Source organism: Engystomops pustulosus, chromosome 8 (genome assembly GCF_040894005.1).
Source record: "Engystomops pustulosus chromosome 8, aEngPut4.maternal, whole genome shotgun sequence".
Taxonomy (NCBI): Eukaryota; Metazoa; Chordata; class Amphibia; order Anura; family Leptodactylidae; genus Engystomops; species Engystomops pustulosus.
In genome coordinates, this window is record NC_092418.1 from 95,195,091 (window position 1) to 95,208,260 (window position 13,170).

The 13,170-nt window shown below is 40.8% G+C and overlaps 1 protein-coding gene across 1 annotated transcript in view; it reads left to right on the forward strand.

The window, feature by feature from the left end:
* The first annotated feature begins 1,241 nt into the window (after positions 1-1,241).
* Positions 1,242-13,170, forward strand: part of SLC38A11 (solute carrier family 38 member 11) — a 40,803-nt gene continuing 28,874 nt past the window's right edge. The window contains exons 1-3 of the mRNA XM_072122670.1: positions 1,242-1,325; positions 1,585-1,705; positions 3,506-3,580. Of these exons, the coding sequence (XP_071978771.1) occupies positions 1,242-1,325; positions 1,585-1,705; positions 3,506-3,580 (280 nt within the window). The remainder of the gene's footprint in view (positions 1,326-1,584; positions 1,706-3,505; positions 3,581-13,170) is intronic.

Here is a 13,170-nt window from a genome sequence, read left to right on the forward strand (position 1 = left end):
CTGCTGAGGAGGTCACTGGGTGCAGGGTGTCACACACCTGGGTGCTGCTGTGAGTGTTATCTTCATTCAGGGCTGTGGGAGAAGCAGAGAGGAGCTTGTAGCAGGATCACATGTAAGTGCCCGAATTTAACATTGCGCCTAAACTGCGCCACAATTGCGCCTAAACTGTGTTAAAGTAAAGTGATTAATAAGAGGCAGGAAATTAACTTATCACAGATGGTGATAATTCTGGCAAAACAGTGCGCCAGAATTTAGGCGCAACTACTACACTTAGGCGCACAAAAGTGATAAATGTGGTCCTTAGGCGCACAAAAGTGATAAATGTGGCCCATAGAGTAAGAGATAGAATGGATCTATGGGGGTCATTTATCTTATCTCCGTTTTTGTCTGTCTTTTTGGTAATTTATTAATCTCACTTTTTCCTTGTTTTTTTTTTCAGGTATCTTTTTGAGACATTTGTTACAAATGTGGCAAGTCATTTCTTTCCATTTTCTTAGTTCTCCTTAAGTATGGTTTGGTCTGGAGTTTTTTGCGCCAAAGAATGTCGCAAATTTTAGACAATTTGAAATGATAAATGTCTTTTGAGACATTTAGCACATCTGGAATAGAAGATAAATGGCTCTTATTGCCGAAAAACAAATGTCCCCAAAATAATGTCTCAAAAAAGACAGAAAAAATAGGAAGAAAAATAAAGATAAATGACCCCATATGGGGATCAGAGAGAGAGAGAGATACATAGGGGCACACTAAAGGGGTCTCTCTAACCATGTACAAGAGCAAAACATATATAGCAACGTATACAGTGTATACAGTCATCATATCTTATGGAGCAATATACCAACACTTACAAATACAGATGCAGCAGAGCTGAGATTGCTGTGATATGATGGGACATTGACATACAGGACTCTGCATGTTTTGTCTCATTTTTATGTCCTGTTAATAGGACCTCCTGCTGACAGTGACAGGGCACATTTGATGACATTAAGCAGCCCATAAAGCCTTAAAGTTCCCGTATCTGTTTATTAAGTTATATGTTATCAATCATCTGCACTGGCTAATATTTTCCTGCTCGATTTTATGACCTCCATTCACCCTTCTTATTGGGCATCATTCTTTTAGTCATTGCCTTTAAGGCAAAATATATAGGACGGTTCAGTCCACTCTCGCCTGCACGACTATCACTACCGCGCTTTTCATGCGGCATCAAATTATGGTAAAGTGGATGGTAACAGGACAGAATGCTGAAAACAGAGAGCAATAGCGGGGGAGAAGGAGCATCAAGGATGACGAATACTCAGGCACAAAACACTTGGCTGGAGAGGGTACGTGATGATATTACGATGATGATATTACGATGTATTATACAGGCAGCCCCCGGGTTACGTACAGGATAGGTTCTGTAGGTTTGTTCTTAAGTCGAATTTGTATGTAAGTCGGAACTGTATATTTATAATTGTAACAGGAGCCGTCTGTAAGACGGGTGTTCTTAAGTAGGGGACCACCTGTATATTATATTACACATGGCTAGAACTCTATAATCTACTTACTGATATAAATATGTGATATAATCTTCCCCTGTAGGTTGATATAGATGATAACCAGTTACTGATTCCGGAGGATGGGGAGGATAGAAAATGTTCTAGTAATGTCTTCTGGGCAGGGTTTAACCTGATCAATGCCATCCTAGGAACAGGAATGATCGGTGAGTTCATCTACCAAAGTTATGTGACATGTTGTATCCCCCAAAATAATAATGATGCCCCCTATAACATAAAGCAGTCACTTACATTTTCACAAACTTTTCCATTGCCCTGAACTATTCATTTTTTAAATTCACCTAATTAGGACAATGGGATACTAAACTTACAAAAAATATAGTATAGTAATAAGAATGCGTTCAATATAGTAATATAGACACATGCAGGGCAATATAACACAAGCATAAATTACAGCACAAACGCAGGCAATATAGAGTAATGATACAAAGGCATACAACACAATAATAAAACAATAAAATACAATAGTAAACAACAGTACAATAATATAGATACAAAGTAAGCAAAATATTATACAAATGCTACAGCATACAATACAATAATATAGATACATGCAGTATACACTACGATAATACATGCAATATAGTAATGCAAACACATAAATTACAAAACAAAGGGAACTAGAAAAACATACAAATACAATATAATAATACAAATGCATACAATACAGTAGATACATGCAGTAATAAAATACAATATGATAATATGAATACTATAGAAATGCACGCACATAAATTACAAACACATGCAACACAATAACAGAAAAACATGCAAATGCAAATTATGATGCTAATGCGTATAATGCAATAATATAGATATATTCAGTAATAAAATACAATACTATAATACAAACAATATAGTAATGCACACATATAAGTTAAAATACAAACACATGCAACATAACAGAAAATGCTAATGCAAATATGATGTTATTATACAAATGATGATACAAATGCGTACAATGCAATAATATAGATATATCCACTAATAAAATAATTAAATAATTAAAAATTAATAATACTAACAATATGGTAATGCACACACATAAATTACAATATACATACATGAACAAAAATAGAAAAACAAGTAAATGCAATATAATGATAGAATTGCATAATATAATGGAATCATAAAAATAATACAGTAATGCACACAAATTACAATACAAACATACAATATAATAATACAGATGCCAGAAAAAAGAAAACACAATACAAAAATACAAACCCAAACAGCATAGTAATGCATCTAGATTACAATACAAACATATAAAACATGATAATAGAAAAAATATGACTTAAGATAAAACAATAATACAAACATACAGATGTAGGTAGGCCAGTAACAGTTTATGCATAGACAACACTGGGGCACAAAGGGTTAACTCAGCGTCTTTGCTTTTATGGTCTTCTGTAATAAGGTATAGAAATCCATCTTATACTTTGCTACCTCTGTGTAATACAATCATACAAATACATAGAAAACAATAACAATGTATCTAGAACAATGAAACGCAGCATGATACAATAATACAAACTCCAGCGATGTAGTGATACAAGTGAAAAATATACAATATACACATAGGTAGAAAAACACATCACTATGGAATAATACTGATAAAACAATATAATACAATATCAAGCAACAATTGACACAATTGTATGGTGTAACTATGGGAGTGCAGAAAACCTCACATCTCAGAAAGCCCCAAAAACCCCCATATAGTCCCCCTATAGCACCCGTAAGGGCGACACATGTAAAAGACCAGAATGTTTATGCCTTTTCCATTCTATCAGAACTTTTGCAGGTTCTGGACCTGTATATGAACACAGACCTGTACATCACATACTGCAAATACCCAGACTGTGATTTCTTGCTGTCTTTATGACGCCCCCATGCGATGCCTATACTATCCACTTCCTGATTAGTGCTTCTTATATTACCAGGATTACCTTATTCTATGAAACTGGCCGGATTACCTCTAGGGATCTTACTTTTGCTTGGAGTGGCTTATGTTACAGGTAGGCAAAGATTTCACTAATAATCAGATTCTCTGTTTCTTCATATTCTATATAGAGGCAGTCCCCGGGTTACGTACAACAACGGTTCTGGAGGTTTGTTCTTAAGTTGAATTTGTATGTAAGTCGGAACTGCATATTTTGTAACTCCAATTTTTTGGTCTCTGTGACAATTGGATTTTTAAAAATGTTGGGTTGTCATAAGAACCAGGAATAACAATAAAGCTTCATTACAAACACCTGTGATAACTATTATAGCTGATTATTGTAGCCTAAGGATAAAGTACAGTAAATTACCAACATCCAGAGGTCCGTTTGTAACTAGGGGGTCGTCTGTAAGTCGGGTGTTCTTAAGTAGGGGACCGTCTGCATACAGGATATGTTCTTCGAGAATACCACCTCTATAAGACCACCCCTATAAGACCTCCCCTATAAGACCTCCCCTATAAGACCTCCCCTATAAGACCACCCCTACAAGACCTCCCCTATAAGACCACCCCTACAAGACCTCCCCTATAAGACCACCCCTATAAGACCTCCCCTATAAGACCACCCCTATAAGATCTCCCCTATACGACCACCCCTATAAGACCACCCCTATAAGACCTCCCCTATAAGACCACCCCTATAAGATCTCCCCTATACGACCACCCCTATAAGACCACCCCTATAAGACCTCCCCTATAAGACCACCCCTATAAGACCTCCCCTATAAGACCACCCCTATAAGACCACCCCTATAAGACCACCCCTATAAGATCTCCCCTATAGGGCCACACCTATAGGACCACCCCTATAAGACCTCCCCTATAAGACCACCCCTATAAGACCACTATTCACTGCATTATTAGGTGATTGTTGCAATGAGATTTTACTGTGTCTCAGTCCCTCGTCGTGTATAACCTTGTACACATTTGAAGTTCTCTTTCATTGATCAGTAGTTTCTGTTGATCCAGGGGGTTACTCTGACCTCCATATTCGGGGTCAGGAAGGATTCTTTTTTTCCTGCTTTGGGCCAATTGGCATCAGCCTTGGAGGATTCTTGCTTTCTTCTGGGTCAACACAATATTATGTATAGGTTGGACTTGATGGACTGATGTCTTTTTCTAAACTTTTTTGCTATGATGATCTCTTGCTCTGTAATGCTTCTTATCCCCTCTGGGGGCGCTGTAGGGGGAACTAAACACTTACTGCCAGGTTCCTCTACTGATTACAGATTATTGGTGGGAATCTCTACCCACCTCAAGGATTGCAAAATGGCTTGTGGATAAGTCTGGTCATTATAAGGGCGCCTTTCACATACCGAGGGTCCACATTGTAGAATCTCATAGAGCAATGGCACACATTTCCAAAAACAGACCCAGACTTAAGTTTTATGAATCCGACACTCTAGCAGTGACTCATGTAAAGTATAGGAAGCTCCCCAGCATGTCCTGCTGTGCCCCCTCTTACCATGCTGTCAGCCCCCCATATTACAGGAGATATATAGACATCTCCTGCTGCTTATCTTGGAGACGAATTTTGCTTTGGGGCCGTGAGCTGCACAAACATCTCTCAGAGAAATTATCCGGCTATAACCGAGTTACAGGAACAGATCCTGGCTTACTCTCCATTTGTGGGCCCTCAGGGTGCACGCAGGGGAGACATGGGGGCTGCCATACAAATGCTCCAGTGCTGAAAGGGTTTTAATTAGCGGCTGCTAAATCTCAAGCTAATAAAGCAAAGAAATAATGTAAAATAATGTAATTGTGTGCCAGGAAGAAGACATGGTACAAAGTAACAAAAAATGTACACCTTACCCTGCACTGGACTCCTCATATGTCCAAACTATAGTCCTATATGTGCTTTTATAATATGGACTATTCAAAAATATGGACCAAGCACCACCTATAACCGCAGCCCTCATATAAAGAATCAGAAGCCCAGATTTTGGATTCTTATAGCACCAACATACACACACAATGCCCTGCAGTTTTCAGTGTAATCCGTAACAGAAGCAAGTAGCTTAGATTTGTAAATTCTAGCAATCCTTCCATGCTACCCCAATGTTCGGAATTGAGGGGGATAGTTCCGTGTAGCTGGAGGTATGTCCCAGGCTTTAAAGGAAAACTGTCGGCAAATTTTATCTCATTATACTACTAGACCCCCCAGTTAGAGAATGAAATTCCCTTCCTAGAATACCCTTTGTTTACCTATAAAAAAACTCTAAAGTCATATCAAAATGAGCAGAGAAGAGTCATATTTTGCCTGAGATGAGTCAAGTTTAGAGGCTGGAGTGTGGGAGTGTTACTTTATCTTCTGTTGTATAGTAACAAGAGTTATGATTCTGGTGTCAAAAATAAACACCTCATATTTCAGTTTGCACCAGGATTGGGGATTTGTGAAACAGTTTAAAAAAACTATATCTTGATCTGCCTTTATCTTTGGTTCCATAAATTTGGAAACTGCCAGATGAGATTTATATCTTTGCTATGACACTATGGGGGGGGGATTTACTAATTCTGGCGCAAGCACGACTGTGGGCATAGGAGATCAGTCCCGGAAAGCACAGCCCGATGTATTAAAGTGGCGCATACTGTATGTAAATAATGGGTAGACGGTAATAATCAGTCATGTGCCATAAAAATGCCGACATCAATGAGATGTGCACCAAAATCTTACATGGACTGCGCCTTAATTTTGCCCTCTGACCACTTTTTTCCTGGTCTATTGTGCGCCAAAAATTACGGCTAAAAATGCCGACAAAATACACATAAATGTGACGCATAATGTGGAAAAGTTAGGCCACGCCCATTTGTGCCAAAAAAAGACAGAGGTGTCGGGATAGTCGGAAACATCTGTTCTTTCTGGCGCAAACTCATTATTAATGATCCGCAACAATTCTGCGCCCAAAAAAAAACAAAAGATCCCGGCATATTTTAGGCGCAGATACAATAATACATGCCCCCCTATGTTTGAGGTACTATAGAAACAGGCACCTGAAGGTTCTAAACTTGACTCATCTCATATAAAATAGGACCCTTGAGATTTCACAAAAAGAGGGAATTCTAGAAAAAACAATTAAAGGGGTTTTAAAAGGGGTTGTTCCGCGCACCATGTAAACAAACATGGCACGCGGACCGGAGCAACAGCAGAACGGGATAAGAGGAGGGCATCAGAAGGTAAGTACATTTTTATTTTTTTAAGCAGCCCCCTCCGGGCCACCTTTTGTTTTTTCATAACTCTCGGACAACCCCTTTAATTCCTGAGGGGGCTGGGAGTTTAGTGGGGTAAAACCTGTTGTCAAGTTCCCTTTTCGAGGAAATCGACCATCAAAATCCATCTTTATAACCCAGGGGAACCTACTCGTACATCCAGGCCTTCTTCCTTCTTAAAAAGCAACTTATAAAATTATGCTAGTGAGCTAGAAGGCTGGCTTTAGCGCAGAATAACGCTGACTTGGTCATGGTCGCTTGGTCCAGGCGGAACAGGCCTCATCCACGCCGGGCAGATCCAGCAGGCAGATTGCAGGAAGAGGAAGAAGCCACAATATGATGGAAATAGTTCTCCATAGGGCACTCCTAGTGTATACGTGTGTAACGGATCCCCGGGTAGATGGTAGAAGGGAGGCACTTGATGTTAGCGGCAGTCAGGGATCATGTACAGACAAAAGATGTAGAACATCACCTAACAGTTCCTTTATTTCAGAACACAAACACAGCAAAGGCAAAAGGCCAAGGTAACTGTTCAATCTGTCCAGGTCCAAGGTAGCTGGTTGGATAATGTTTGGCTAAGATGCTCACAGTCAAGTCTGTGTAACTTTAGGCTGTAGAGGTTAGGAGCTGCTTTAGCAGCAATCCTAGGCAAGCTATTCTAAGAATCAGAGCTGCTGCAGGACTGATGTCTGCAGGCCATGTCCTTAAGCAAGGACTCATCTGCTTCTAACCTTATCTCTGGAAGCACTCATTGGGGCAGATTTACTTACCCGGTCCATTCGCGATCCAGCGGCGCGTTCTCTGCTCTGGATTCGGGTTCGGCCGGGATTTATGAAGGTAGTTCTTCCGCCGTCCACAAGGTGGCGCTGCTGCGCTGAAAGTCATCTCATCGCGCCGGAATGCACCACCTCGGACCTGGTGAAGGTAAGCGCTCCCCAAGCGACACTTTTTCGGTTTTTAAATGCGGTGGTTTTTCCAAATACGTCGGGTTTTCGTTCGGCCACGTCCCCCGATTTCCGTCGCGCGCATGCCGGCGCCGATGCGCCACAATCCGATCGCGTGCGCCACAATCCCGGGGCAATACAGGTACAATCGGTGCAAATCGGAAATATTCGGGTAACACGTCGGGAAAACGCGAATCGGGCCCTTAGTAAATGACCCCCATTGTCTCTGGAACTTTCCAGCCACATGGGGGCAGATTTACTTACCCGGTCCATTCGCGATCCAACGGCGCATTCTCTGCGCTGGATTCGGGTCCAGACGGGATTTATGAAGGTAGTTCTTCTGCCGTCCACCAGGTGGCGCTGCTGCGCTGAAAGTCATCTCATCGCGCCGGAATGCACCACCTCGGACCAGGTGAAGGTAAGCGCTCCCCAAGCGACACTTTTTCGGTTTTTAAATGCGGTGGTTTTTCCGAATACGTCGGGTTTTCGTTCGGCCACGCCCCCCCGATTTCCGTCGCGCGCATGCTGGCGCCGATGCGCCACAATCCGATCGCGTGCGCCACAATCCCGGGGCAATACAGGTACAATCGGCGCAAATCGGAAATATTCGGGTAACACGTCGGGAAAACGCGAATCGGGCCCTTAGTAAATGACCCCCATTGTCTCTGGAACTTTCCAGCCACATGGGGGCAGATTTACTTACCCGGTCCATTCGCGATCCAGCGGCGCATTCTCTGCGCTGGATTCGAGTCCGGCCGGGATTTATTAAGGTAGTTCCTCCGCCGTCCACCAGGTGGCGCTGCTGCGCTGAAGAGCATCGGAACGCACTGGAGTTCCCCCGAGCCAGGCTGAGTGAAGGTAAGTGCAAGCTCCGCGACAGATTTTTTGTTTTAAATGCCGCGGTTTTTCCGAATCCCTCAGGTTTTCATTCGGCCACGCCCCCCCCCGGAATTCCGTCGAGTGCATGCCAGCGCCGATGCGCCACAATCGGATCGCGTGCGCCAAAGTCCCGGGGCAATTCAGGGGAAATCGGTGCAAATCAGAAATATTCGGGTAACACGTCGGGAAAACGCGAATCGGGCTCTTAGTAAATGACCCCCATGGAGTCTAATTGAAACTTCACCTGGGGGGAGGAGAGTCGAGAGATCCAACCAAAGGCGTTGTGACCGTATCGGATTCATATTTATCAAACATCAGATCATTGGTCAATCTAAACATCTCTTTTCCAGGCAGGTGTTATGCATCTGTAATACCAGTTATGGGCAGTAGATGGCGTTCATACTAAGTGGAATGAATATATTGTTATAGACAATGGATATATTTTTAAAAACAACTTCACCAAGAAACCACTTAGACTGTAGGATTCAGTTGGCCCTTTAGGCTCATTAGCATAATTGTAAAAGTATATTTTATAAGGAAGGAGGCCATGGATAAAAAATATAAGAAGATTGTGATGGTAGATTTCCTTTAATTCTATCGGGGAGAGTAGGGGCAATGGGTCCTAATATAAAACATAGCATAACACAAAGTTGGGTCCAGTAAGTGAGTATCATCCTTTGTGATTCTAGAGGGTGTTGTCAATTTCTGCAAAATTCCTTAAATACATTTGTGTATTTTCTTTTTTTTTTTTTTTTTTTTTTGGCACAGATAAGAAATTTTATTTAAGTATCCAACACTTTTATGTGAAGTTCTGTTTAAATGTATAAAATATTCTTTTTGTGTGAAAATTCTGGTGCAATTTGCCATATCTTGAACCTCATCCCTTTTAAATAAAACGCCTAACCCTTCAACTAATATTATTCACATTTATCTGCTTGAAGCTTTCTTCAACATAGTACACAGTTATGTGATGCAGGAACTTGCTTTGACTTTTTTTTTTTTTTTTTTTTTTTTTAAACATTTTATTGAACAAAAGAGAAGCATACATGCAATAGACCTACATGTGGTCTTACTTGTTACAAAGTATATATACATTATTTTTTAACATGTACATGTGATTGTAATATAAATAATTCTGGAAGTGCAATTTCACCCTTTCACTGACATTAAATGTACAATGGGTTAATTCTTGCATTATGACTATTATCAGTCCATAGTGTTACAGATCACCAGTGATGGCTCATTTGGGATTTCCTGTATTTCCAAGGTATGCTTTGTATTCTTCTCATACAAAAATAACTCAAAATAAAAACAATAATAAACATATGTATCAAAAACCAGGGGTGTAAAACTGTGCCCAATTATAACAGGGGAAAGGTTGTTCATTCTTGAAAGTGGCTAGAGGTTGTCCAGATGTCCCATTGTTTCGTAAAGGTGGCTAGAGAATTGTGTTGATATGAAAGTGCCTTCTCAAAAGCGTAGTTTGTATTGACTTGGGAGGTGATCTCACTTAAGGAGGGACATGTCGATTCCTTCCAGTGTCTAGTCAGAATTAGTTTAGTTGACATCAGTATGTGTGCCACTACTGTTTTAACTGTAGGGGGGAGTTTATCTATGTCAATAAGAAGGAGAGATTTCTCTGGAGTGTCGAGATTCTCTGTGACACCTAGTCTAGCTATTATGGAGTGGGCCCCCTTCCATAAGGCACGAATCTTAGGGCATGCCCATAATGTGTGTATAAGGGTTCCTTTCTGACCGCACAACCTCCAGCAACCTGGGGGGGTGGATGGGAATATCTTATGCAATCGTGATGGTGTGAAGTACCACCTCATTTGAGATTTAATTATAGCTTCTTGATGTGTCACGCAGCGGAAGGAGGAGTAGGTGAGGACCATTGATTTTTGCCATTGGGTAATGGATAAAGAAATGTCCAAATCTCTTTCCCAGTGGGACATGTAGGGGAGTTTAGTGAGTTCCTGTCTGTTATTGAGTAGTGAATAAAAAAGGGTTATTCCTTTCTTTTTCAATGAGGTGTTTTGGAGGTATTGAAGCACTGGTTTATGGATATTCAAAGCTTTCAGGTCATTGTAGTGTAAAAAGCTCCTGATCTTCATGAAGTTGAAGATTTCTCTATCTGGTATACCTGCCTTTTTGCTTAGCTCACTAAAAGGGGAGATTTTATCTCCGTCTGTTATGTCTGCAAGGGTTTTTAGGTCATGTGCTCGCCAGTGGGAAAGGTCCAGTTCTGGTATCCTGTATTCCAGATATTCTAAAGGTATTATGTGTAGAGGGAGTTTGATTCTACTTGTTTCCGTGGCCACCAGCTTTCGCCAGGCTGAATCTGAAGCTATTATTGTAGCAAGTTTAGATGGATTAGAGGTTTTGTGCCATATTCCGTCTAAAAGGCGGAACAAGAGGGGTTGGCCGATGAAGCTACTCTCAAGTCCTCTCCAGGTCATGTTTATTTCTTCATTCCACCAGAAATATAGCTGGTCTAAGACTGCTGCTAAATAGTAATCTTTGAGATCTGGAACACTAAGGCCTCCTACCTTTTTTGGTTTTGTTAAAGTCTTATGAGCTATCCTAGGCTTGTTATTATGCCAGATAAATTTACTAAGTTGTGTTCTTGTTATATTAAAAAAGGATTCTGGGATGGGGATAGGGAGAGTTCGGAATAAGTATAAGAATTTAGGGAGTATCATCATTTTATATGATGCGATGCGACCACACCAGGAGAGGAAGTGTTTGGAGTAATCTGCTAGCTCCTTATCTATTTTTGCTATTAGTGGGAGGAAGTTTGACTTGTATAGTTCTGTAATTGGAAAAGCTAGTTCTATTCCTAGGTAGGTGACTTGTTTTGTTTGCCAGTCCAAATTAAATTGGGATTTTAACTTAGTGAGGATGGTAGGTGATATATTCACTGGGAGGATCTGTGACTTGGTGTTGTTAATCTTATAGTAGGACAGGGAGCCAAATACTTGAGCTAGTTGAAATATACATGGTAGGGATTTTTCTAGAGAGGTGGACATTAATATGATGTCATCCGCAAATAAAGCGATCTTATGTTCCTGACCTCCTACTGTAATACCTGTTATGTCTGGGTGTGAACGTATGGCTTCTGCAAATGGTTCGATTGAGATCACAAAAATGATGGGCGAGAGCGGGCATCCTTGCCGGGTGCCATTCGACTGGGTAAATTTGTCTGAAAGAGTACTATTTACAAAAACCCTAGCAGATGGTGCGGAGTATAATGCTTTAATAGCCATAAACATATGGCCTTCTATTCCAAATTTATGTAGTGTCATAAATACATACTCCCAGTTCACCCTATCGAACGCCTTTTCTGCGTCGACTGTTAAAAACGTAGTTGGGGTTTTCCTGCATATCTGCATAAGGTTAATTAATCTGCGTGTATTATCTGAGGCTTGACGGTTTGGGGTAAATCCTGCCTGGTCAGGTGCGATTAGGAAAGGGAGGATTTTCTTAAGCCTATTGGCTAGAAGTTTGGCATACAATTTAACATCTTCATTCAGCAGGGAGATAGGGCGGTAATTTGCTGTGTTATCTGTGGGTTTGCCTGGCTTTGGGATGGTGACTATTAACGCCTCCAGCATCCTATCCGGGAATGCTCCTTGTGTCGCTGCTTCTTTAAACACTCTACTTAAATATGGCGTTAATGCTTGGGAGAATTTTTTATAAAATGCTCCTGGGAGTCCATCTGGGCCAGGGGATTTATTGCTTTGCAAAGATTTGATTGTTTTAGCTATCTCAGCTTCAGTAATTGGGGCGTTTAAGGAGGTCAACTGTTCTGGAGATATTTTGGGTAGGGATAGTTTATCTAAAAATGTCTGTATTTCAGTCTGTGTGGGGACTTTTATATTTTCATCTTCTCTGAGGTTGTATAATCCAGAGTAAAATGCCATAAAGGCGTTTGCAATATCTCTAGGGGCGATAATTTTTTCCCCTGTCAGTGGATGGTGCATACTTGGTATTTTTGATTTAAGTGCTCTTTGCTTTAGCCTTCTAGCCAGCATGGCACCAGCTTTTTGATCTTGGGAATAGTGTCTTAGTTTTAATTTCTGGAGTGAGTGGGTGTATGTGTGCAGCATGAGATTTCTTAAATGAAGACGTAATTTATTTAATTCTAGGATTACAGATTGTGAAAGGGCCGCCTTGTTTTGGGCTTCTAGTAGTTGTATCCTTAGTAGGGTATCATTTATTTCCTTATTTCTTTTTTTTTTAATTGCACTGCCTATAGCTATAAATTCACCCTGGGCAAATCCTTTCATCATAATCCAGATTGAAAAAATGTTAGCATCCCCATTATCATTAAATCTCAAAAATTCTCGAAGAGCATTCTCCATACGGGCTGAGTGTAATGTCTGTGCTACTGTGGACATGTTGGCTCTCCAGATAAAATCATTATAGCCTGAGAATTTATCCATAATTTTGATTTTAACCGGTGCGTGATCTGACCAGTGAATAACTCCTATCTCCGAAGAGACTACTTGGTCTATCATACGCCTGTCTACTATTATGGAGTCAATGCGTGAATATGTCTTATGTCTAGGGGAGA